Source organism: Protopterus annectens, chromosome 8.part0 (assembly GCF_019279795.1).
Source record: "Protopterus annectens isolate FY-2018-M chromosome 8.part0, PAN1.0, whole genome shotgun sequence".
Taxonomy (NCBI): Eukaryota; Metazoa; Chordata; order Ceratodontiformes; family Protopteridae; genus Protopterus; species Protopterus annectens.
Genome location: NC_056741.1, coordinates 87,720,146 through 87,745,290, shown reverse-complemented (window position 1 = coordinate 87,745,290; position 25,145 = coordinate 87,720,146). Strand labels below are relative to the sequence as shown.

Here is a 25,145-nt window from a genome sequence, read left to right as displayed (position 1 = left end):
AACCCGTGAGTAGGCCAGGTGTTAAAGACTTGAGTTCCTACCCACCACCATTTGTAAAAATTCAGATTTTTACCTCATATTCGATCTGATCTGTTCCTCATAATATCTGTGGTTTGTAAATGTTGCAATGCTTGATATTTGATGGTGTAGTAGTAGCATTGTTGCCTCACAGCTGCAGGTTCTTGGGTTTGATTCTTGGCTGGGGTTCCTTCTTTGTGGGGTCTGTATCTTCTCCCTGTGTTTGTGTGGGTTTGATTTTGTGCCCTCCCATGTTACAAAGACATGTCTGCATTATTTCTTCCTGGGCCTCTGCTGAAAATTTGTTTATTTGTTCCAAGTCAGACTGTCCTGATTAAAAAATGTTAAATAAAATTGACAGGCATTTGAATTTCAGACTTCAGGTTTCTGAATGTTTAATTCCTTGCGTAATTGATGGTGCGGTGGTAGTATTGTTGCCTCACAGCTATAGGTTTTCTGGTTTGATTCTTGGTTGGGGTGGCTTCTGTTTGGAGTCTGCATCTCCTGCCTGTGTTTGTGTGGATTTGCTCTGGTGCCCTGCCATTTTACAAAGATGTGTCTGCAGTTTTAATCCCTGCGTCTCTGCTGAAAATTGTTTTGTTCTGTCCGCAGTAAAATTGACAGGCATTTGAATTTCAGACTTCAGGTTTCTGAATGTTTAATTCCTTGTATAATTGATGGTGCAGTGATAGTATTGTTACCTCACAACTATAGGTTTTCTGGTTTGATTCTTGGTTGGGGTGGCTTCTGTCTGCATCTCCTCCCTGTATTTGTGTGGATTTGCTCTGGTGCCCTGCCATTTTGCAAAGACGTGTCTGCAGTATTAATCCCTGCATCTCTGCTGAAAATTGTTTTTGTTCTGTCCGCAGTAAAATTGACAGGCATTTGAATTTCAGACTTCAGGTTTCTGAATGTTTAATTCCTTGCAGATTTGATGGTGCAGTGGTAGTATTGTTGCCTCACAGCTATAGGTTTTCTGGTTTGATTCTTGGTTGGGGTGGCTTCTGTGTGGAGTCTGCATCTCCTCCATGTGTTTGTGTGGATTTGCTCTGGTGCCCTGCCATTTTACAAAGACGTGTCTGCAGTTTTAATCCCTGCTGAAAATTGGTTTTGTTCTGTCCGCAGTAAAATTGACAGGCATTTGAATTTCAGACTTCAGGTTTCTGAATGTTTAATTCCTTGCATAATTGATGGTGCGGTGGTAGTATTGTTGCCTCACAGCTATAGGTTTTCTGGTTTGATTCTTGGTTGGGGTGGCTTCTGTTTGAGTCTGCATCTCCTGCCTGTGTTTGTGTGGATTTGCTCTGATGCCCTGCCATTTTACAAAGACGTGTCTGCAGTATTAATCCCTCGCCTCTGCTGAAAATTGTTTTTGTTCTGTCCGCAGTAGAATTGACCGCATTTGAATTTCAAACTTCATGTTCTTCAGAATACATAGTAGCACAACCTTTTTTCTAGCAATTTTCTACGTTTATAAGATGAATATTTTAAATTTGTCCCTATTTTGGGACTGTATTCCCCCATTATTGGCTTCGTCCAGGTTTTTGTGCTAAGGTTGACAGCTATGGCAAGAACTGAATTCACTGAATATGGACTGTAGAATTGTGCATATTTACTGATAAAGGTGCACTGTAGAATTGTGCATATTTACTGATAATGGTGGACTGTAGAATTGTGCATATTTACTAATAATGGTGGACTGTGGAATTGTGCATATTTACTAATAATGGTGGACTGTAGAATTGTGTATATTTACTAATAATGGTGGACTGTGGAAGTCTGAGTAGACTTTTTTATGATAAATGTTCTCAACTGGGCAGTTTTGCCATTATGGGTGCATATGTTTTGTTTCATTGCTTACTGGAAAAATGTTCAAAACAAATTTAAAACACCCTCTAACAAGTGTACTGTATTGTACAAGGAATATAATTTTAGTACAATGAGGAAGGTGTATCAAAAGAGCACATGTATGTTTCATATGCAAGGGGCCTATGATTCGAAAACAGCCCAAAATTAATCTTTATCTGCCACTGGCAAAATGTATTTTCTTTGAATGTGGGTTTCAATGCTGTTTCAATGAATGTGAGTTTCAAGGGCAGAGAAGTTTTAATGCTAAGTTTTCATTGTGAGACTGCATTGCTTTGTTTAACAGATTACTTAATGTTTGTGCTGTAAAATACAAAATAAAACTTTCAAATGAAGTCCAATCATTGAAGTAAAGCAGTATGCACATTAGTGTTTATGGTAAATGGAGTGAAATAGCCAAGTAATGGTTAATTGGAATGGCTGCAGAGGCTCCAGTTCAACCATTATTTTGTCAGGGGAAGGGCAGCAAACTCAGACAGGCCCAGCTGAACTATACCTCCCAACTGTCCAGATTTTCAAAGAATGAATAGATTTTTGCTTCTTATTTTTGGTTTGTTGTTCATAAAATTTGTAGTTTTAATTCCTAAATGATTTGCCAGAAGTCACTAAATAATAAGTTTCAGACTTCATAACCTTCATAAAAATGCATGTTAAAGTAAGAGCCGTTCTATCAACTGTCTCAATTTATACAAGAGCAATTTTAGTACTGTTTATATGTGCCCCAATATATTTGGCCTTGTTCAGATTTACTGCATTAACAGGTTGAGAGGTACATGCAAATAAATTGCTTTATAGAATTAGGCATAGCCAACCTCTCAACTGTCCCCAATTTTTGGCTCAAAATGTTGCTCTTCCCTAATAATCCCTCCAAGAAAATAGCAATTTTGGAAGAAAACATGGAGGGTTTACAATTAAGAAATAACTGTAATAATCAAAGTTATAGATTACTTGAAATGCATGTAGATTCTTTTATTTTGTCAGCTGCTCAAGGTAGCAGTACTAATATTAAAGTGTCCCTTCTTTGACAGGTAGAAGCTGTATTGTGTGTCTATTTTATATTTTTGCATCACATTTTTGGTCCATTTTTCATAAAATTGTGTTTTTGGCAAATTAGTGACAAATCACTAAAGACTGAAGTTAGAAAATGACAGACATTTGAGTTTCAGATTTTATACCCTTCAGAAAATTCATACTAATGCAAGACCTATTCTATTATCTTTCTAAGTTTATTAGAGCAATATTTAAAATTGTCCTTCTTGTTGTGCCTTTGTCCCACTTCTGTGTATGGCTTTGTCCAGATTTCTTGCTCTTGAAGTTGAGAGGTATGACAAATGTGTCAGGGCCATCACAGTCAGCCAGAGAGATTTCAAATTGTGACATGCTTGTTGCACCCACTCCCCATGTAGTGACTCTGGATGTGTCCAAGCAAGGCAAGGAGTAGTTGTATCTACCTTGGATGGGGAGGACACACTGCATAAGTACTACAGTGGCTTTTCATCTGTCCTTGATTTTGCAGAATGGTCTGGTTTCTGTCATATTTTTGTACTGTTGATTTATGCTTATTACTCAAAGTGCCTGTTGCTCTGTGTTTAAGTAGCAATGCTTTAATGACCATAAGGTAAGCTTGTCTGACATCGTAAGATGCAAGTAAGCTTTAATAAGCATACTGTTAAAGAATTGCCAACATTGAAAGCCTTTCTGTTGTTGCCATGCAGAGAATACTTGACTAGATAATGTATAAGCCTTGGGTATTAAAGGACAGGATTCCATTATTTTAAAAAGCTCATTACACTTGTTGGAGACTTCCAGTCATCTCTACAGGCTTTACCCGTAAACTAAACAGAATGCCAATCATGTGTGGTCCATAACCTGTACAGTAATCCTTTAAGCAATGTATCTTGAGCTTGTTTCTTGTTTGCTTTTCATTTTTACTTTTATCATGTTTTCCCCATGAAACGTTGTCAGGCAGCAGGTCTTTTTGGATAAGAAACATTTTTACAAGTGGGGGCATCACATAGATTTCTACTTTCAGCATGTTGCTTGGTACTTTAATAAAGCTGAATATATTATAATTAGAACTGCAGTGCAAGGAGAAGTAGTTTGAGTTGAGTGCTTCTGGTTTTTCTTATACTTGATTTTGACTGGCATTCCAGTAATGTATTTAAAAAGTAATTTATTTTTTCATGTCTCACAACCTTTTGTTTCCATCTAGATATTAAGTAAGCTGTCATGCAGCCAATGCATTGAAATATTTTTATTCTTCTACACTTATTTTTGTCTTGATTGGACTTTCATAATGATGGTTTGCCACCCAGGGCAGCGTATTTAATTAAAGTTATTTTTTTTGTGGTTTTGTGCATAGCTCCTCCCCTTTATGGTTGACCACACCCCTTCCCTTTGACCCCGCCCATTCAGCGTCTCCTGCAGCCCCCCTGTGATTTGAAGTCACCAGCCGCCACTGATCATACTGTTTACATGACAGGGTTCACAATGCAAAAACACATTACAGGTACAATTGTTCACAGGTTAACTGGTTAAAAAGAGTCTTCATTTTGCACTGAAGAAAAATTGTCTAGCTAAAAGTGACAATTACTGCTCATACAACTACCTATAATTGTTAGAATGCTACTTAAGTGTTTTTCTGTTTAGTGAAGTCATTTATTTATATCTGAGATCTTTGGTGCACATGTGGTGTATTATTTGTTTTCTGGCAAAACATCTTGCCTCACCAGTGTCATCACCATTATTAACAGTCTGTGAACTTGCACTGTTTTTTTCAGACAATCTTTTAAATCTCTACATGGTACTTCTCACCTGCTCAGCTTCATTGTTAATGACCACTAAATCTGCCATCATTGATAGACAAGCATTCCTGCTGTCACTCCAGTTTAGTGTTTGATTTGAGAAGAAGTAGATGCTGTTCCCAAAATAAGTTGTCCAGCCAGGAAAGTTTGAGGTGCCCCAAGGAAATAAACTGCATTGGGTTCCTATAAATAAAACAAAACAAACAACCATAAACTATCAATTTCCGACAGACTTTTTTGCTTTAAATTAATATTTGACAAGTCCTCTGCTTAGTTACAACTGTTCACGTTACAAGTGTAAATACGTTAAATCCCATCAAAAACAGGTATTGTGACTGTCCCATATGTGCTAAAAGTATTAATGTATTTAGTTAAAATGGACACATTTTGACTAAATAGCAGTAGAAAAGTATATATGCAGTGGTATTTATAGACAGTGCAATTCACAGGGTAAAAATTGCACATAAAGTGAAAACATGCAGTGAAGAGATGATTTAGAGATATAAGTGGCGCGGTCATGTTAGAGGAAAAGAATGTGTGTGTGGTATACAGTGCTGGCAAATGATGATATGGCACTGAGGTTCCATATGTAAATGATGGGCATTCAATATGCAAATTATGTCATCTAATATGGCAAAATGATTCAGAAACTTATAAGGTAAGTCCTCTGCATAGCTGTGCTACCTTGTTATTAACATAAGGAGTAGATACAGTGCAGGATGTGAGAATGTGTGTAATAACAACAGGTGTTACAGAGCAACACGATAGTGCCCAGTCTTGAAACTGGGGCCCGAGATTTTACATGCCATGGCCCTCCATGCCAACACACCAACACAGATGTTACCATTGGCCATGTCTGTGTAGATAGAAGTTCCATGAAGTAGCTGTCAAAACTATTCACTGACAGGCATAATCAATGTGGATGCACAGACAGCCCATATCAGTTGACATTAAGATATGTGCTGCTTTGACCATCCAAGTTATAGGGAGCCATCTGTGACATACAGAAGCCACAGTAGGGATTTCACAGGCATCAGCCTTGCATATCCTATACCAGTTCTTTTTCATTATACTGCAGCATGTAGACTAGTATATATGTTTCTCAAATATTACACAGGAGAAAACCTCCACTATACCAATGTTTTACAGCACTGAACAATTCCCTGATGTCATGGGAGCCATTGTTTGCACACAGATTGCCATCAATACATCACCTGCAGAGTGTCTGGTACATCAGCAAGAGAGGTTTCCATTCTTTGAGCAGCCAGGTTGCTTATGATGCCCAGGATGTCATTTATGTTTCCAAAAGCCTTCCAAGCAATGGATGGACTGGCTATGTTGTGCATCAGACATTACATTAACCATATAGGTTACGTGATGGGCAGGCCAAAGTTATCATCATTTCCTTGCTGGGTGGGGACACATGAACAGTTGACAGCAATGCAATCATAAGGCTGAAAGGCTTGGGGAATTAATTTTTGTAGCCATGTTGTCTGGTAGCAGTTCAGAAGAGTCAAGGATCACATCTTCCAGTGTCAGAGTTCTGTGACCAGACATCTCACATTCACACTCTTCCACAGCCATATACAGCAAGACCTGTACAGGCAAATCAGGGGACAGTTACCAGCAGAGGCCATGTTATGCAGCAGGGACAGAATCAACACCATCTGTTTTCTATCTCTAAGCTTCATGTCTGTTGGCATGCAATGGTTCCATCCCATAGGACATGAAGGTGTTGATCATTGTTCTACAAGCCATGGAGCACACTCACCACCTCCAAAATGGTGTTATTAGTTGTTGTCTGTGTCTGGATCACTGAGATCCACATCTGCTGATGGTTGCCAGGTGTTTCACCCTGGTCAGGGATGATCTGAATATAAAGTAGTATTGCACACCACTCCCTCTGTAGGTGATACACACAGATTAGAGGCAGTGCAGTTCACTGATGATAACTGAACTGGAAGCACCTATGCAACCTGAGTGGGTTTGAGAATTGCAAGGTATTTCCCAAACACTGGTAAGGCTAGGGTTTTGTTTTTTTACTGCACAATGTCCTCATATGTGAGTATGCTGTATGAATCTCTAGCATTAGTGTTAATGAAAGTGCCACTGTGTTGTCAGATTCTGATATGTGCATATGTGCACAACGCCATCATCATTAGCCATTGGTGCCCTGCTAATATAAGACATGAGCTGTCCCACTGTGCTGAACTCTTCACCACTGGAGCCTATAAAAGCATAAAAAAGATACATGTGATAAAATTGAGATAAACCACAACCCCAGCCATCACAGTATTACAGGACAGACTCTATGAATACCATGTATGGATATCGACATATGTTGTTGTGAAGAGCATTCTAGATGCAGACCAGAGGTACCTGGATGACAGACATGCAAAAGCCTCTCACTGAATAAGTTCTACTTTACATGTAGTGCACTGTAGTATACATCACTGTAATGGCTAAAACTAACCTGTTGAATCCTCTATGGACATCCACATGGTCATTACATATCTAGCTCCAATACCCAGCTCACCATTGGTTATGAGGGCCCATTTCCATTAACCACACAAAGATCACATGAAGTCTTTCACCTCTATGTGCCACTTCTGTGAATGTAGTCTACCTCTTGTAGAGCACATGCCCTTGGTAATGTATTGTGCCTTGTGTTTGGCATGCAGGCAGCTAACCTGAGATAAGACTCCTGGACAGCCACAGCTGGATGTCCTGTTCCAAACTGTGCCTCACCTTCTCCCAAACAGGCTTGTCTTTATCTTGATCCAGGATTCACATATTTTATATGCAGAGAGACAGAAGTCATATTTTAGTCTCCTGGTTGATGAAATTTCCAATAGTTGCTTTTCTCTTGGCACATGACAAGACATGTATATCTGTGAGTTACATGTTTCAGTCAGTGTCTATGCATGGTTGTACATGGATATGCCATTTAACTATGTGATGCTCCCCAATCCTATAAGATGCCCACTTTCCTGACTACTGCTCTACTCTGGTACTTTTCCACTCTGCTATACAAACTGCAGCAATGGATTTGTTACCATAACATCAGTTCCTGCATCTGTGTCCAACTGCCCGTAACACTCTCAACAAATTCTGCTCCTACAATACATTTTGTCATGCTTCATGCAGTGTACAGAGACATTATGTCCTTTGTGGTATATCCTCCCCTATGTGCATATTGCTGCATCTGCATCCACAGCAAGGCATGTCTATATCATGGCATTGGGGTGTAATCCCACACCCACATACCCCACTTCCTCTATGTCCCTGTTGCTGTCATCCACCACGGAGGATTGGCACAGTGCAGGGGTACATTGCTAGGCGTTCTGTTTTCTTTTACTATGGCTATTACAAAGTCCACTATTTTAATGCAGTAAACTTCTGACTCCAAAGCTAAGGGCATTAGCATGATGTTTGACATTATAGAAATGACACGTTTTATCATGTTGTTGGGTCTTATAGCATGGTGGGTATGTAAATGAGGGGATTTACCTCTGATGATTCTGAATTGCTAACTTAACACCTGATATCACATACACTAGGCAGTGCTAACCTATTTGTCTCAGGGATATGAACTAGTTTCTTGTACATGGATTTCTAAACATCATAGTGTTATAAGTCCGAGTAACAGATCCATTGTACAGCTCCTCATTGCTGCACTGTGATCCACACCACACTACATCTCGGTGTGCACAGATGCACATAGAACCACCATTTTGCTCTTCAATTTGACCTGTCTGACAATCAATGACTGCTTCAGGTGCAGGGAGCAGCAGAGGTCATACTTGGTAACCAAAGGAGAGCACAGTTTTCTTATTCTTATTCTTCCACTATAGGGATTTTCAGTAGCAACTACTGGGCTAGTATGATGGCTCATTATACAGGGCTAATACCTGGCACTAGCTTGCCTGGACACCAAATTATGCCACCTGCATCATTCATTCTGATAAGTAGTGCAGCTATTGTCTTTGTGACCTGTAGCAGTGCAACCCTAACCTGCTTAGTCAGTGGACAACAGAATTTAAGAGAGAGGGGTAGAGAGAGAGAGAGTGTGTTAAACTGCAAATATCTTTTGAATGGGTCAGACACTACACTGTGCTTTTCCTACTTTGCCATACAGCAGCTGTGGAGCAAAGAATAAGAACAGAAGGATGTCACAGGAAGCAAGAGCACCTCTATGGCAAAGGGTGCATGTGTCATGTGTACTACTGAGCTGCACAACATATGTGTGCGTATGTGTTTTCTTTTTATTTTCACTTCCTTCTACTGGTTCAGTTGTACTGGTGACAGAGAAACAGTGGCAGTGATTTTATGCTGTTAAGGGAAATTGTGCTTGATGCAGAAAGGCTGCATCTGGAAATACTGAGTGGATACATTTTTGTTCTAAGTGAACATCCCTCTCCAGTGTCTGTGGTGAGGATTGAGGCTCCTTGATTACTGGTCCAGAGTGGGTATGTCACACATGGATGGACAGATGCAGATTATATGCATTTCAGGGATGAATGTGTTTATTAGAAAATCTTAGCATTTGCATTTTAAGAAGGTATACAAACAAGAGAGGTGGAGACATTGACACATTTTTTTAGAAAATAAAAATTTGAACTGTCAGATGCTACTTAATGCAAAATGTTTGCCTTGACTATATGAAGCAATACATCCCATCAGTTATTTATTCATGTACTGATATTTTACTTTGTACTGACTGTGCATTTTTTATTCTTTTTCAGTTAGTTGAGCATTTATTTAATATAGGTGGAGAGAGTCTCTGACAAATTATTGCATACATGATAGCACTCACAACTGCTGTAAAATGTACAGTAAAGTAACAGAGTTTTAATACATTTGACATATAGATGGATTCAGTAAACTCCATGTAGGAATAGCATTATTCCTCCATGAAGTGAATGGTGTCCATGTCCGCATCCCCCTCTCTGCAGCCCACCTTACATGTTAATGAAGGTGTGCTACTGAGAGGGAGCCATGGACATGGATACTGAATGAATGCTAGGGGTGTGTTACAGTGCCAGCAGATCTGTAATAACACCCCCTGCACTGACAAAGTGCCGTACAGCACATTACAAAATAAAATAGTGTCCAAGGACACTGAAATACATAATGGCAAGTGAAAACAATGCAGGGGGTGTGTGACAGGTACTATCACACACACCATGCATTGTAAAAGTGCCGTATGGCACTTTACATTAGATAACAGGGTCTGCGGACACTGAAATTAAGAATGACAAGGGAAAGCTATGCGGGGGTGACAGTTACTGTGGCACACACCCTGCATTGTGAAAGTTCCATACTACATCATTAAATAAAATAAAATTAAATAAAAGAAAGGAAAAGAAAACTGCTTTCTGATGTAAAAGCAAAATATCCTGCTTTGGTATTCCAACCATGCACCTATGACATTACAAGCCATGACTCTAACCAGTAAGCTAACAGAGCAGTTTGAGTTTCTCAACTCAGACTTTGCATATAGCTTCTTCTATAGCTGAAATTTGGACAGCTCTGTTAGCTAAGGGATCTTTCTGGATTTCAGCAATAGCAGAAGCTATATACAAAAATATAGCTGAAATTTGCACAGCTCCTTTAAGCTAATGGAACTGTCCAAATTTCAGCAATACAGTGCTGAAATTTGGACAGCTCCGTTAGCTAAAGGAGCTGTCCAAATTTCAGCTATAAAAGAAGCTATATACAAATGTATAGCTAAAATTTGTACAGCTCTGTTACTTTGTGGTTAGAGTCATGGCCTGACATGTAGTAGGTGCATGGCTTGAATACCAAGACACAATATTTAGCTTTTACATGGGAAGCAGTCATATATTTTTTATTGTATTTAATGATGTAGTAATTAATATTTGTTAACCAGGGTAGTGTAGCTGGTCCAAATTCCCAGAGTCAGTGGAGATATAAGGTGACAACTCCCATTTAAACACAAGTGTCCAATACAGTACAGTCTCACCCCAAGGTAATGTAATGAAAGCACATAGGGGGAGATCATGTAAATTATACAATGACTGGTCATTGATATTCCAGCCCAATCAGCATGCCCATTGTAAATCCTAGCATATACCAATGGAAAAAGGTCCGGTTGCCTTGACTCTATTCCATTGCTATATACTGTAATTTCATATATATATATATATATATATATATATATATATATATATATATATATATATATATATATATATATACATACATATATTAACAAAAAAAGCATAATCTGGACTCTGGACATAGCAGAGAGACAGGATGGAGAAGATACTATGAAAATCAGGTACATTATTCAAAACTAAAGACACGTACCTGATTTTTTCTTCTATTTTCTCCATTCTCTCTCTCTCCTACCCCTAACCTGTCTGCCATTTTATTTTTGTATATATAAACAAAAATTGAAAATAAAAATGGAGCAACAGAAACCTTCTTTTCTGCATTACTTCCTTTGCAAAGCACTGATGTACTGGGTAACTCAAGTCCCATACGCATGTGCAGTACATCAGAAAAAGCCCCTGGATACTGGAAAAATGTGGAAGGACAGCACAGCACTGGTATACAAAGACATTTATTTAAGAAAAGTAAATATTTTCCCTTAATGTCATTATATAATAGCAATAACTGACCCCGTGGTTATGGTATAGTAAAATTTACCAACTGTTGCCTTTATTTAATCACTCGGGCTCCACCCTCATGATTAAACCACAATAACCATGGCTAAATTTTAATATACCACACCAACTGTGTCAGTTATTGCTTAAGTAATATATATACACTTAATAATAATGTATCAGTAATGAATAATTAATATTCAATTCTGAGTTCTTTTTTAAATGAAAATGTTTGTTTGCCCTTAGCTTAGTTTTGCTAAGCACTGCTAAGCCAAGCTAAGCAATGCTTAAACAGGACCTGTCTGAGCAATACTTAGCAGTGCTCAGCTCTGCTTAGCTGGCTTGAGCATTGCTAAGAAGTCCCATTCTAAGTAGTATTCAGCTCAGCTAAGCAGAGTTGCACACTGCTAAGCACTGCTCAGCATTTGCCACCTTAAGCACTGCTCAACTCAGCTTAGTGGGTTTGTGCACTGCTCAGCTTGGCTCAGCATTTTTGAAAATGATCCAAATGATGGCAAAGGGTGGGAATATGGCTTTATTTAAACCACACAGGCAGAAATACCAGCAGGAACATGATGAGGTTAAAACTACCAAAATAACAATTGCAACAAAACCCAAATTAAAAGTCATGCTGCTAAATGCTAGTAGTCTAAACTTGAAACTGCACTCATTGCAAACAGTCTTAACCATGGAAAATTATGACATCTGCACAGTCACAGAAACCTGGTTCAAAGCTGTGGAGAGCACCCCAGCCATACCTGGTTACTCATTCTATCATACTTTCAGACCCCAAACTGTGGGTAGGAAAGCCAAAGCAGGTGGAGTTTCAATACATATTAAAGACATACACACTCCAGGCTGGACAAACTGTATGATGCACAGGAGACACTCCAGGTGCAGTTAACCATTGACAAGACCTCTATACAAATCATAGCTAGCTATCGGCCCACAAATCTGCTCCAAGATGCCCAAACTGCCTATCTAGACCTGTTTGAATCTATCCAGAATCCTGGGCAACTTTAACTACCCAAACATAGACCGGAAGTACTACTCATGCCAGTACACAAATGGTCAGAGATTCCTTGATTTTGTCAATGCAAATGCTTTAGAACAGCTAATAGATACCCCCACAAGAGGTGATAATATCCTGGACTTGGTATTAATCAGCATGAATAACCACTGCAGCAACCCTGCAGTATCATACTCACTTGTAAGATCAAGCCATAAAGTGGTCATGTTTGCAGTCACTATCTCCTGCAACCCCCCTCTAGCTAGGGTCAAACAAAAATACTTTTCCAAAGCTGATTACAGCCTCCTGAGGGATGGTATAAATAACTTCACAGCCCCTTTCCCCTCTTAGGAACTGGCACCAGTATCCAAAACTATACCAAATTACTATATGAACATTTATATAGATGCATGGAATCAGGAGTACCTGACAGGACTAAATTATCCTCCACAAGGAAGAGTAAACCTGTCTGGTGGACATCTGCAATAAATAATATCTATAACAAAAGAAAAAAGTACTGTCCAGGATCGAGAAGGAGCAGGTATCCAATTGGAAGCAATCTCTCCTTAGCCTAAACAAGCAAATAAGAGCACTAGTGAAATCCTCCAAAGCAAACATCGAGTTCCAGATTGGCCACATCTACTAGAGACAATCATAAGGCCTTCTTCACATAAATCTGTAATCTCAAAGGTAGCACCTAGATCTGTTTAGAACTGGTGGTCAAGGACACCACATATAGAAATGCCGTAGATATAGCAAACCTGTTGGCTGGCAGATTCAGCAAAATTTTCACCCCTCTGTCCTCCCCAACAGTAAATCAGGACATTCCCAATACCTGCCCCCTTCCCCTTATATGTCGGGATCAGGTAATCACTGCTCTCTCAAAGGCAAAATATACAATATGATAACATCCCAGGTTGCATCCTACATCAACTCAGGCAGGAACTTGCAGCAGCATTAGTCACCATATTCAACCAAAGCCTGACTACCAGCTTTGTCACAGCTGAGTGGAGGAGAGCCACTGTTATCCCTTTACACAAAGGTGGAGCATCCACCGATCCGGGAAATTATAGACCCATCAGCCTAACTAGCCTGATCTGCAAGGCCATGGAATGGATTATCATGGACCTCATTAACAAGGACATTGTCAACCTCTAAACACTTGATCCCACACAGTTTGGCTTTGTGAAGGGGAGGTCATGTATGTTACATTTGGTTGACGTTTTTGAAACAGTCACCAAAGCCATGGATGAGGGGAACACAGTGCACACCACCTACCTTGACCTGGCCAAAGCCTTTGGCACTATTTCCCACTTGGGTATAATAGATAAACTCTCTCAACTAGGCATCAATCTGTATGTTACCAGATGGATAGCTAACTGGCTCACTGATAGAACCCACCTAGTCAAAATAGGGGAAGCCACCTCAAGCCAGAGACCCGTATCGAGTGGCATACCCCATGGTTTGTACTCAGAGCCTCTGTTATGTGGAATATACTTTTCTGAGGTGCAAGCAAAAACCAGTGGGCTATGGCTCATCAAGTTTGCAGATAACAGCAAGCTGGGAGCTGTCATCAATTCCCCCAGTGACGTGGACTTCCTCCAACAGGGTCTCATCCAAACAAATGACTGGTGCAAGAAACATCGCCTCAAGCTGAATACAAAAGAATGCATCATCATCCCCTTTGGGGAGAGTGATGTCTCCGCAAATTATCACATTAATAACAACATCCTAAGCAGGCAGTCATTTGTTAAGAATTTGGGCACCCAGATTGATAGCAACCTGACTTTTGACCACCATGTTGCTTCCATTGCATGGAAAGCTTCTTACATGGCCCATCTCATAAGTAAGGGTATCTCATCCAGAGACAAGCAGGTCATAACATCCCTGTATTCTTCTCTTATAAGGCCCATTATTGAGTACAATGTCCCATTCAGCACGTACTTCATGAAGGGTCTATACTGAATTTGTGAAAGCTGACAAAATGTCGAATCTGACATTGTCGACATGAGAATAGCAAAACTGCAGAACATCAAAGAAGTAAACGGAAATCTCCATAAGGGGAGATTTCCATTTACTTCAATGTAGTGTGTTCTCGGAGTTGGTATATTTAAGTAGTGGGGGTGTGGGGGGTGCAGGAGGGCTTGCCCCCCTGCCTACACCATTTAGTTTTTTTTTTCTTGTTTTAATTTTTTTTTGGAACGTTAGATGTTTTAACAGTTTGATCACTAAGGGTCGACCTTTAGTGATTCAAACTGTTAAATATTTGATGTTCCAATATAGACCCCTTCAAAAACCACATGCAGCAGCTGGAGAGACCACAGAGGTTCCTCACCAGAAGAATCCAGGCCCTCAAAAATCTACCATACACAGATAGGCTAAAAGCCCTATCCCACTACTCTGTGTCATACATGCTCCTCAGAGGTAACCTCTGTCTGGCATACAAGGCCATGCTTGACCCAGCCCTGATAGAGTTGCTGCATATCTGTGTGACAAACTTAATTCACACAACCCTGCACACAAGGCCTTAAAATGGTCTGTGACATGAATAGAATTTGTTTTTGGGATATATTTCTGTCTCAAAGATGTGGCCAACTATGGAATAGAGTCCCTCTCCATGTCATGCAAAGCACATTTCTAGGCCTCTTTAAGAGGAACCTGGATGACAAACAGAACATACATCCCTGGGATCCCACCTGTGTCCCTGCTGGACAGGGGACACGGGTGCTGACTTTAAAAGAACATGGGCAAAAGTCTTGGCTAGGCCTATAAGGGCCTCTGGAGCAATAGCCTAGTATCATCCCATAAACCTATGAACCTATTACCATAGATGTTTGCTGTAATTATTTCAGACTCTCCTGCAATGTTGTCTGAAATTATTCCCTGTGAGTCTGTACTCCGTAATTACTGTATTGATTGAGTATTGTTTTGTTCCTTTACTAGTTATTATTAAATATAGGTAAACCTTGTAATTGTGTCTGGTCTGTATATAACTAAGTAAGTTCTTAGAGTACTTGCATGTGTATTCGCTGACACTGTACAGCCCACATCAATAGGCTCGGTCTTGGTCACACTTACCATTTGGATAATAGACACATCACACAGTAGGTTTCATCAATCTTTGGTAAGGGCCTTAGAGTAGCTGATAAAGAGCTGGAGTGTGGCAGTCAGAACTACCATTAAGTGTGGGCAAAAGGGGCCATAGCTGGTAAACCTGTGCCAGTCTTTCCCAGGAGTGTGTGTGTGTGTGTGTGTGTGTGTGTGTGTGTGTGTGTGTGTGTGTGTGTGTGTGTGTGTGTGTGTGTGTGTGATTCATAAATCAAATTTCAAAGTGTGTGTTTCAGCTACTTGGGCAGGGACACAAAGCACAGGTCGGATAGAGAGGGTGATGGATATTTTGGCTTGGGCACTCTGCTGAGATGTTAACCATATAGCTGTGCCAGTGGGGAGTCTTATTGGGGATCTGGAGAGAGAGGGAGAAACCAGCCCCAGACTAATTGTGATCTCTGTGTGCTCTGAAGGGTAATTGTACTTTACTGTGTGTGTCATCCTTCCATTATGTACATCCCTCACTGGTGGTAGTAGTGATGATTCATTCTCCTTGATTACTGGGACAGTGTAGGGGCATCACACTGACAGTACATACTGGTGGATACAGCTGGAATATCACATCATATACCATCCTTGATCCCATCTCAGTCTGCTAATGTCATGCAGGATTATTGCACAGATAGTCCAGGTGTCATTGACCATTCCTGACATATTCTGGCTAGGTCAAGGTGTACCCCACACCTGTATCAGAATGCCTGACACCTGTGGCTAGCATACCTGGTGAGCCCCTGCAGCAGGACAGCAGGTAATGGGTACTAGTAGTGAGGGGATGCTGGCTCTGGCTCAGCAGCAGTGCATACATACTGAGCATGCAACATAAGGGAATGGATACAGTACCAGATATTTATATACAATTACTGTGTCCCCAGGGGTTTGGCACATCACAAACACATTCCCCAAACTCTGTGGGCAACCATCATGTATTGTTCATCTGGTGTGCGGGAATACACATTTGTCTGACAGGGAGGTCTACATTTATCAGGCACATGTACCCATTTTGCAAACATCTGGGTGCTGCAGATGTCAGACACCTATGAGGAGGTCACCCTGCACCACATATGCATTGCTATCTGTTAATGTGTACCCCAGGTGTTCCTGGAATGTCCACATGTACCTGTAGTACCACTCACCTATTTGTCAGATGTAGGCTGGATGATATGTTATAGTAACGTTGCCCATAGGGGACACCCAGCAGTTGATGGCAGTGATGTGTGTGGACACATAACAACACAGTCTGTCACAGCAGTCAGGTCATGTCTGGTATTCCTTGTACCATCTTAGGTTACTAGGCTATGGGCTGTTAGCATGCATATGCCTAGCCCATATGTTAGTACATGCATATGCAAAGCAGCAGCTGATGTCCCCATCCAACAGGGACACATAGTATCCCAAGGGTGCATGTGCTGTTAACCATCCAGTTGATCATGTTACACCTGCAAAGGTTTAGATAGCTACCTTGCCTGATGTGGACAGCGTGCCCATTCCACTGCAGGTTGCTCATGTGAGCTGTCCACAAGGTAGTCCAGGTTACTTACCGGGTTGATTGTGTGTGTGTGTGTTACCACAGTGGAGCATGTCTTGCAGTTGTGCAACAGTGACAGCAATGTGAGGTCTGTGATTGCAATACATGCCACAGTGACATAACTCCTGAGGAGTATGTATGACACCAGGTAGAGGGTTGGCATTATAGCCTAATATCAAGATAGGCCATTCAGCATCTACATTGAAAAGCATGTTTATATTAATGTCACTTTGACATTTTTATATTAAAGTTACTTTTATTCACCAATGTAATTACTGACATTTGCAAGGAACATGTGCCAGGCATCAAAATATATAAACTGGATGCATTTAATGTTCGTCAAAAAGGTCAAGTTTAAGCATAGCTGAGTGGTTTGCACAGTGTGGCATAGTGCTCATCAATGCTTAAATGAAATGCAAGGTATATACAGTAGTCTAGCAGCAGATCCTCACTTGCTGAATGATTAGGACACCAGCACTTGTACATTAGGTGCAAGGGTTGAATCGTGACCATTCGGCTGTTTACATGTTATAGGTAAATGTTGCAAATGTTTAGATTGTTTTGTATATATTACATCATGTTAACTGTGGTGCTCCAGCTTGACCAGAAACCCATTTGCAGTGGAGACCCAACTATAAAAGCCCCAGTTACACACAAGTGTCCAAAACTATTACAGTTACAGGAACAGATAACGTAGTAAAATGCATACATTTAAGAGATATAATAAGATAGATGCACCTAAAAATGAAGCAACATTATTGAACAATAAATGCTGTCGTATATATCTTAGCAGTAGTTAGCTTGCTATGTGAAGCTAGGGGCAGCAACAAAATAACTAGACCTGGCCAGTCTCAAACCCAGGACCTGCTGTACCAAAGTCAGAGTATTGCACTAGTATGCCAAATCAGCTGGGGGCATTCTGTATTTATTTTAAAATATATCATGCAGTGCAGTGATTACCATTAGGAAAAAATATCCCTCTAATAATTATTGAACACAGGACCCTCAGCAGCAAAGTCAGAGCATTTTATCATTATGCCAACTCAGTTGTGGGCTTTTAGTGTTTATTTTAAGATATATTATGCAGTGCAGTGAGGTAACATTAGGAAAAACATTATACCCCTACCAAGTATTGAACCCAGAGACCTCAGCATCAAAGTCAGAGCAACACAGCACTAAGCCAAATCAGCTGTAAAGATTTGTAGTTCATTTTTAAATTATAACTTGCAGTACAATGATGTAGCATTAGGAGAACAACTACACCCTTATAGGTGTTAACTCCAGGACCCTCTGAACCAGAGTTGGAGCTAACAAACCACTATAACAACTAAGCTGTAGGGAATTATCCCATTCCTGTACATATATCATAAGTCACAGTGATGTAACAAAAGGGATAACATACACCTCCACCAAACATAGAAACCTGAAACATCTGAACCAAAGCTCAGTGTAATACACTAGTAGGACATCACACCTCTGGGGAATTACCGGTGTTGGTTCCAAGACAACCCGATTCCCAGTGACACAACTTCCACATATAGTGGCATAAATGACAGCTTACTTGGGCCTGTGATGTAGACACCAACCTGCTACACAGCCAAATAAATGTTGATGGATGTACGGGATGCCTACAATATCAGGTACACATGACAACTGTACAGACTGTTGCAGAATGTGCACAGGTGTGTCACCTACTTATGAGATGGTTGTCGTCAAACCTATTCTGTGTGCTGAAGTACTGGCAGGTCAGTGCAGACTGACCTTACAAACTCATGACAGACAGGTCAGTGTCACACCCCATAGACAAAACAGACATGTCCATGCCAGTCCTGTGTAACACACAGTATGCATGCACATATATCCTGCAAATACACCTCCCATAATAATGATATAGTAGCTCTATTTATTACATTCCTAGCATGGTTCACAACATGACACCAGCAGTACAAGGCCACAGTCTGGTGTGTTGCACAACATTTACATGCTTGTCAATACAACATAGAAATAAATGAGCCCTTCAATGTCCATCAGAAATGGTTGCTGATAACACAGTCATTGTCACCCACAAGAGCACATCAAAGGCCATGAGGGTGGGATACATCTCACTCCACAAAGGTGGTGCCTCTATGGACCCTGGTAATTACCGCCCCATAAGCTTAACAAGCCTGGTCTGCAAAGCTATGGAGAGGATCATAATGGAACTCATAAACAAAGACATAGGGGACTTGCAGACATTGGACCCGACCCAGTTTGGCTTTGTCAAGGGCAGATCATGCCTTTTGAACTTGGTCGACTTCTTCAAAACAGTCACCAAGGCCATTGATGAGGGAAAGGCAGTCCATACAGCCTACCTTGACCTTGCAAAAGCTTTCGACACAATACCCCACTCGGGTATTATAGAGAAACTTACCAGCTTAAATGTAAACCCATATGTCACAAGATGGGTTGCAAACTGGCTAAAGGACAGAACCCACAGGGTTAGAGTAGCTTGCACCATGTCAGACTCCAAGCCGGTCACAAGTGGTGCCCCACAGGGCTCAGTCCTTGGCCCCCTGTTGTTTGGCATCTACTTCTCAGAAGTACAGGCTAACATAGGAGGACTATGGCTGACAAAGTTTGCAGATGACTGCAAACTGGGAGCCATAGTGGAAAGTACATCGGACACAGATATCCTTCAGAGGGGTCTCACGGAAACTGATAGCTGGTGCCAGAGCCATGGCCTGAAGTTAAATGCCAAAAAATGTATAGTCATACCCTTCGGGAAAAACAAGGTAACCCCAAGCTACCATATAGGTGGCAATCCACTAAGCACAGAAGAGGTTATCAGGGACCTGGAGACCCAGGTTGACAGTGGCCTTTCTTTTGACAGTCACATTGCTAAAGTGGTTAGAAAAACCTTCTACATTGCCCACTTGATCATGAAGGGATTCACATCCAGATCAAGTGAGGTCATTGTTCCCCTGTACTCTTCACTTATCAGACCAATGATCAAGTACAATGCCCCATTCGGGATGTATCTCACCCGACACCTGCAGCAATTGGAGAGACCCCAAAAGTTCCTCACCAAAAGGATAAAGGGACTCCAAAATCTGTCATATGCTGCCAGACTGAAGAAACTCCAGCTCTATTCAGTCGCATACCGTCTGCTCAGAGGTGACCTGTGCCTGACATACAAGGCCATGTCCAACCCGGAATTAATGGACATGCTCCACCTCAAAATATCCAAATCTACCAGATCCACTAGAGCAAGCGACTTAAACCTTAGCACGGATATAAATAGGACATACTGGAGGGATAGATTTGTCACCCAGAGACTCCCTATGTTGTGGAATAAAATCCCGGTCCATGTGAGGCAGAGCACCTCGCTGGCTCTGTTCAAGAGAAATCTTGACCGGTGGATGGGAGATCGTAGGTTTACCCCGGGAATCATCTCTATGTCACTGCTGGACAGAGGCACAACAAACTAATGGGCACAGTATTTTTTAACATAAGGGGTGGCGTAAGCCACAAAAACTCTGGGCTAGGCTTATAAATGCCTTAAGGCAGATAGCCTAGTATAAACATATGAACCTATGAACCTATGAACAAATATGTACATGTGTTCTAAATGTCCCCACCACTCACTGGATGACACTACTAATTAACATACATACCAGAGGCTCATACCACACCTGGACTCTTATGGGTACACACACCCTGGCCATGCTGTGACACAAGAGCTGACACTGCCCCCTCATTGACATATACAACATGCAGTACCCCAATGTTGTCACACTCCCCATTAGGAGTCCTGGCCAGAATCCAGCAGCTGTGGCCTGCTACACATGCAGCAGTCTGTCTGGCTAACTGATACAAACCTAACATACCTCCCAAACACCTAGAGCAGGGCATCCACAACACAACCATACATAAAGTGTTGGTAGGGGAATTCTCAGGTGACAGGGACAAGTATCACCAGGTAGACTGTTGGCCTTACAGGTTATCATTCTATGGTAGATGTTTGAGGCCCTGGTATTGCCTGGTGGGGAAACTCATTGATGTCCCCATCTGCTGCATGTGCTGTGTGATGTGATTGACAAACAGGGAATCATAGACAAAACAGGTCCTTATGGGGGGATACAGGTATGTTTACACCCTATGTCCTCTGATAGCATGCCCATATGTATGTTTTGGGCCATGTAACAGCATTACCTTATAACATATGCAACCTTGCATTGATAAGTCTTGGTGCCAAGCACCTGTGTCCACAGATCCCTCACAACTAATTATGTGCCTAGGATGTATTTAGTACTATGATAATATCTGTGGGCATCATTCTCCTCAAAGGGGTTGACAATGGATGTTGTGGTATGTGGCCTGAGTCCATGTGTCTGTTAACAGTCATCTATCTGTGTGAGACCCTCCTTAGCAGATGTCCACATTATTTGGGAATCTGGTGATGGCACACAGCATGCAGTCATCCTCAGACATGGTTGGACATGGGGTAATTGGAGTTCCCTGCACCTCAGTGGTGTACATCACACATAACATAGGTCAGTACACAGAACATTAGGTTACTCTGCTGGACATGTGTAACCCACTTGTGGAGGATTCTCCTATGTGGCATAGGTGGGTCATGTCTGCGCACCACTGTGATACCTCTATGGTAACATATGGTGTGATGTATACATGGAAGTGTTATATCTATAATGGGTAGATGGGCTATGCCATCACAGTGTTTGTCCAGGTCAAGGCAGGCAGTTTGTAGTATCAACCTCTGTCCATGCATATGGTGACTGTGTCATACAGGTCAACTGAGTGTAACAGATATGACCCCTTCCTGGACAATGCCTAACTGCTCATCATGGAGTGTGTGCAGATTTCCAAAATCATGGTTAATGGTTCCAATATAAACTGTGCCATAGCCTTGCAGAACAGCATAGTTAGGCTGTTTGGTGTATCATGTGACTGACTGGTACACACCACACCATACTCTGGAGGGGTAACAGTATTTGTCCATCAAATGGCTTGGAACAATGGCAGTGGGCAGCCCTCCTTTGAATACACTATTCTATGGTGTTACAAGGTTATGGTTTGGGCCATGTAGGATGCACCCTGTGATGTGGTTGTGTCCCATGGCAGATGTATACCATGACATTTAGCTAACAGTGGTGAACCATTCCCCACATTTAGGAAACGGGTGAGTTTGTGTGGACATCCTGATGTACTAATGGTGAAGAAAGGGGGTGGAACCCACACCGACGGAGTCAGCCATCCAGTATGCCATTCCAGCACCACTGGTATAGCTGGTGTCCATGACCACAACAAGTGAGTAGGTGCAGGTGCACCCTGTGCTGTTGCAGACATATGTGCAGTAGGAGAGAGGACTGTCTGCAGTGGATGTAGACAAAGTAAGCTCATTGTTTGTGGTGCAGGCATGTAGGACTGATCCCATTCTCACATACACACTATGGAGACATTGCTCTAGAATGGGCAACTGCCCCTACTTTGTGTTGGACAGTGGTATGTCATTCCTGTTATGGATAGTATGTATTGCAGAAGTCCACCAGACAGGTGTACATATCCTAACAGGTGAAGGTGTATGCCTGTAGTTTATAGTATACTACATGCATCTATAGAAATGCACATATAGCACTTTTGTGTGTATGTGTGCCTAATGCTGCCAGACTTTGATGAGGTGTTGGGGTCATGTGGCTGTGTATATACCCCCCAAGAGGATGTACTACACGGAGTTGTATGTATGGCTGACCATAGCTAAACAGGTATTGTGTAAGATGATGAGTGCAAACGTGGCCACTTGATGATAGTGTTGTCATAGGTGATGACACTGTAGGTATGCTGCAGTGGTAACCTCTGTTGTGTATTGTCAACTGCACTACACTATCAACTCATGTGTGGGTAGCCTCTGGCTGTACTGAGGTGTTTGTAATTGGACTGATGGCATCTCTCCAGGCAGTTGTTTGCTGTCATGGGTACACCTTACAATGCATGCTACAGTAATTGAAGTGACCCAGGTTCAGGGTACAGACACAACTTCTAATACAGTTGATGATTTCCATATAGGCAGAATGGGAACACTGGTCACATGTGGTGGCTGGCAGCTAGTTGTCATCTACATAGGTGTATGCTGTCAGTGGTGAACTACCCATGCAGTATCCCCAATGCATCTTACAGGCTGTACAGCGTGTAGGTGTTTATGTGTCTCATATTTACTGAAACACCATGTCCCATGCCATTACTGGTTTTCCATTTATGTTCTGAATGCATGAAAGGATGCTTGACCAGATAAGGTTGGGGTGCTCTCTGCAGCTGTGACCCATGGTGTGTGTGACTGCACAGATGTCTGCAGTTCCCAGGGTTAACAATGCTTGCAATGAGGTCTGAGTCATGTATACACTTCTACCATTTAGCAGCATGGCCTTCAATGTGTGCTGCACTGACAGTTGTATGTTGGTATTGATTACCTCACCACAATTACTAATGGAGTCACTATGGGGCTGCTGACAACCAGTGCCAGACCTATGAAGACCTGTGAAGACAGATAGAGGCCATCACTTGCACAGTATTGTGGTCTGTTTATCATATCATCCCACAATCACATGTACTGGTACACCAGGAATATCACAAGATGAAAGGGACACATATTAAGGCCAACCATTTCATAATTGTATTGTGTCATATGTCTAGGTGACAGTCGAATGCTGTTTAAGGCTAGGGACATACCTGCCTGGGACACATAATCAGGGTGCTCACTCCTGTCTCACTGCATATAGTCCAGGACTGTACATGTCATGCCAGGAACTCCTACAGGTACTGTGACAGACTCATGACCATACCTGTTGGTGAGAGACAGCGGTGCGCATGCCATATGGTGGAGTGTGTCACATGCCTCAACCTTGATGCAGGTGTGGACAGTTTGCATGTTACTGTGTTTGACATGAATGGGGTGTGCTTTCCTGAAAAAGGGTAGCCTGTGGTAGACAAACATATTTCTTTGGCAGATAATTTTGATGTCTCATATCTGATTCTGGCCTGATGTGCTGATAATGCTTACAGAGTTATGCTCACATATATTGGGCAGATGTCAAAGGGCTGAGCAACACATTACCATCTAGGTGTGCTACAGCTCACCTATGATAAACCTGTCAGATACAGAGTGGGGCAGTACTGAATCTGAGATGTCCTTGTGCAACAGGTATTGAAGGCCATGGATAACATTTGTGGGTGTTAACTTATCCTTTCCACTTGATGCTGCTGTCTGCATAGGTACATTCCAGAATGGCCATGCTGATAATGTATTTTAGTAATGACCGAGGACTTAACAGGGGTAATATCAACCTTTTGCTTGGATGCAGTCACTTTACCAATGTGGTAAAGCATGTACAAGCCTTGTCTGACTGCTGCCACTACTTGTTTCCTGAATGTGACAGTGTTATCCTCCTGAGCATCCAGGTCTGTCAACACTGTCTGTGTGTTAATGGCATAGCCATTGATGTGAGACATAGTGTGGCCATGTCCGTGACATATGGAATGATGGTACTGTTGTCTGCATTCAGCTTGAGTCCAGGACATTGGCACCATTCCATACCCACTGTATGACCCCATAGCAGTGTGTTAAAGGCAGTTTGTGTGTCAATGACAGACAACACACTACGTACAGTGGACACGGCCTTGGACAGTACTTACATATGTGAGTGTTGGCAGTTAGCATTCATGCCTACATATGTGTGGGTCAATGGGTGCAGCAGCTTATCACAGGACCTCTACAGGTCTACACTTTCCACACACATAAGCAACACAGATTAGGCTCACCATCTTATCAAATGTGGACTGTGTTACACATTTTAAAGTACCGTGACAGTTGCCAATTCATATCATACCCACAGGAAGTGCAACTGACAGGACTTCCCTGGGTTTGCTAATATGACAGCTTCTTGGAGTCACATTACCTTTGCTTATGATATTTGCCATAACATTCAGGTGCTTCTGATGTGAAATAACTGCTTTATACAACTAGTAGACAATGGTAAGGGTATGTTTCTTGTCCTACACTCTGGGGACCTTTATATTGCTTGAGTTGTTGTCACAGTTGACACCTGGCCAAACATGTACTGCAACCTGCAGTGTGGGACACATGCTGGCTATACTTCTCTCCTCTACATAATTTTGGAAAATGTCCTGAT

The 25,145-nt window shown here is 41.7% G+C and overlaps 1 protein-coding gene across 1 annotated transcript in view; it reads right to left on the bottom strand.

Moving 5' to 3' along the window:
- The window catches only part of LOC122808148 (CD209 antigen-like protein E), a 454,065-nt gene that overhangs the window by 186,214 nt on the left and 242,706 nt on the right, over window positions 1-25,145 (bottom strand). The window contains exon 4 of the mRNA XM_044079119.1: window positions 4,699-4,871. Coding sequence (XP_043935054.1) covers window positions 4,699-4,871 — 173 coding nt within the window. The remainder of the gene's footprint in view (window positions 1-4,698; window positions 4,872-25,145) is intronic.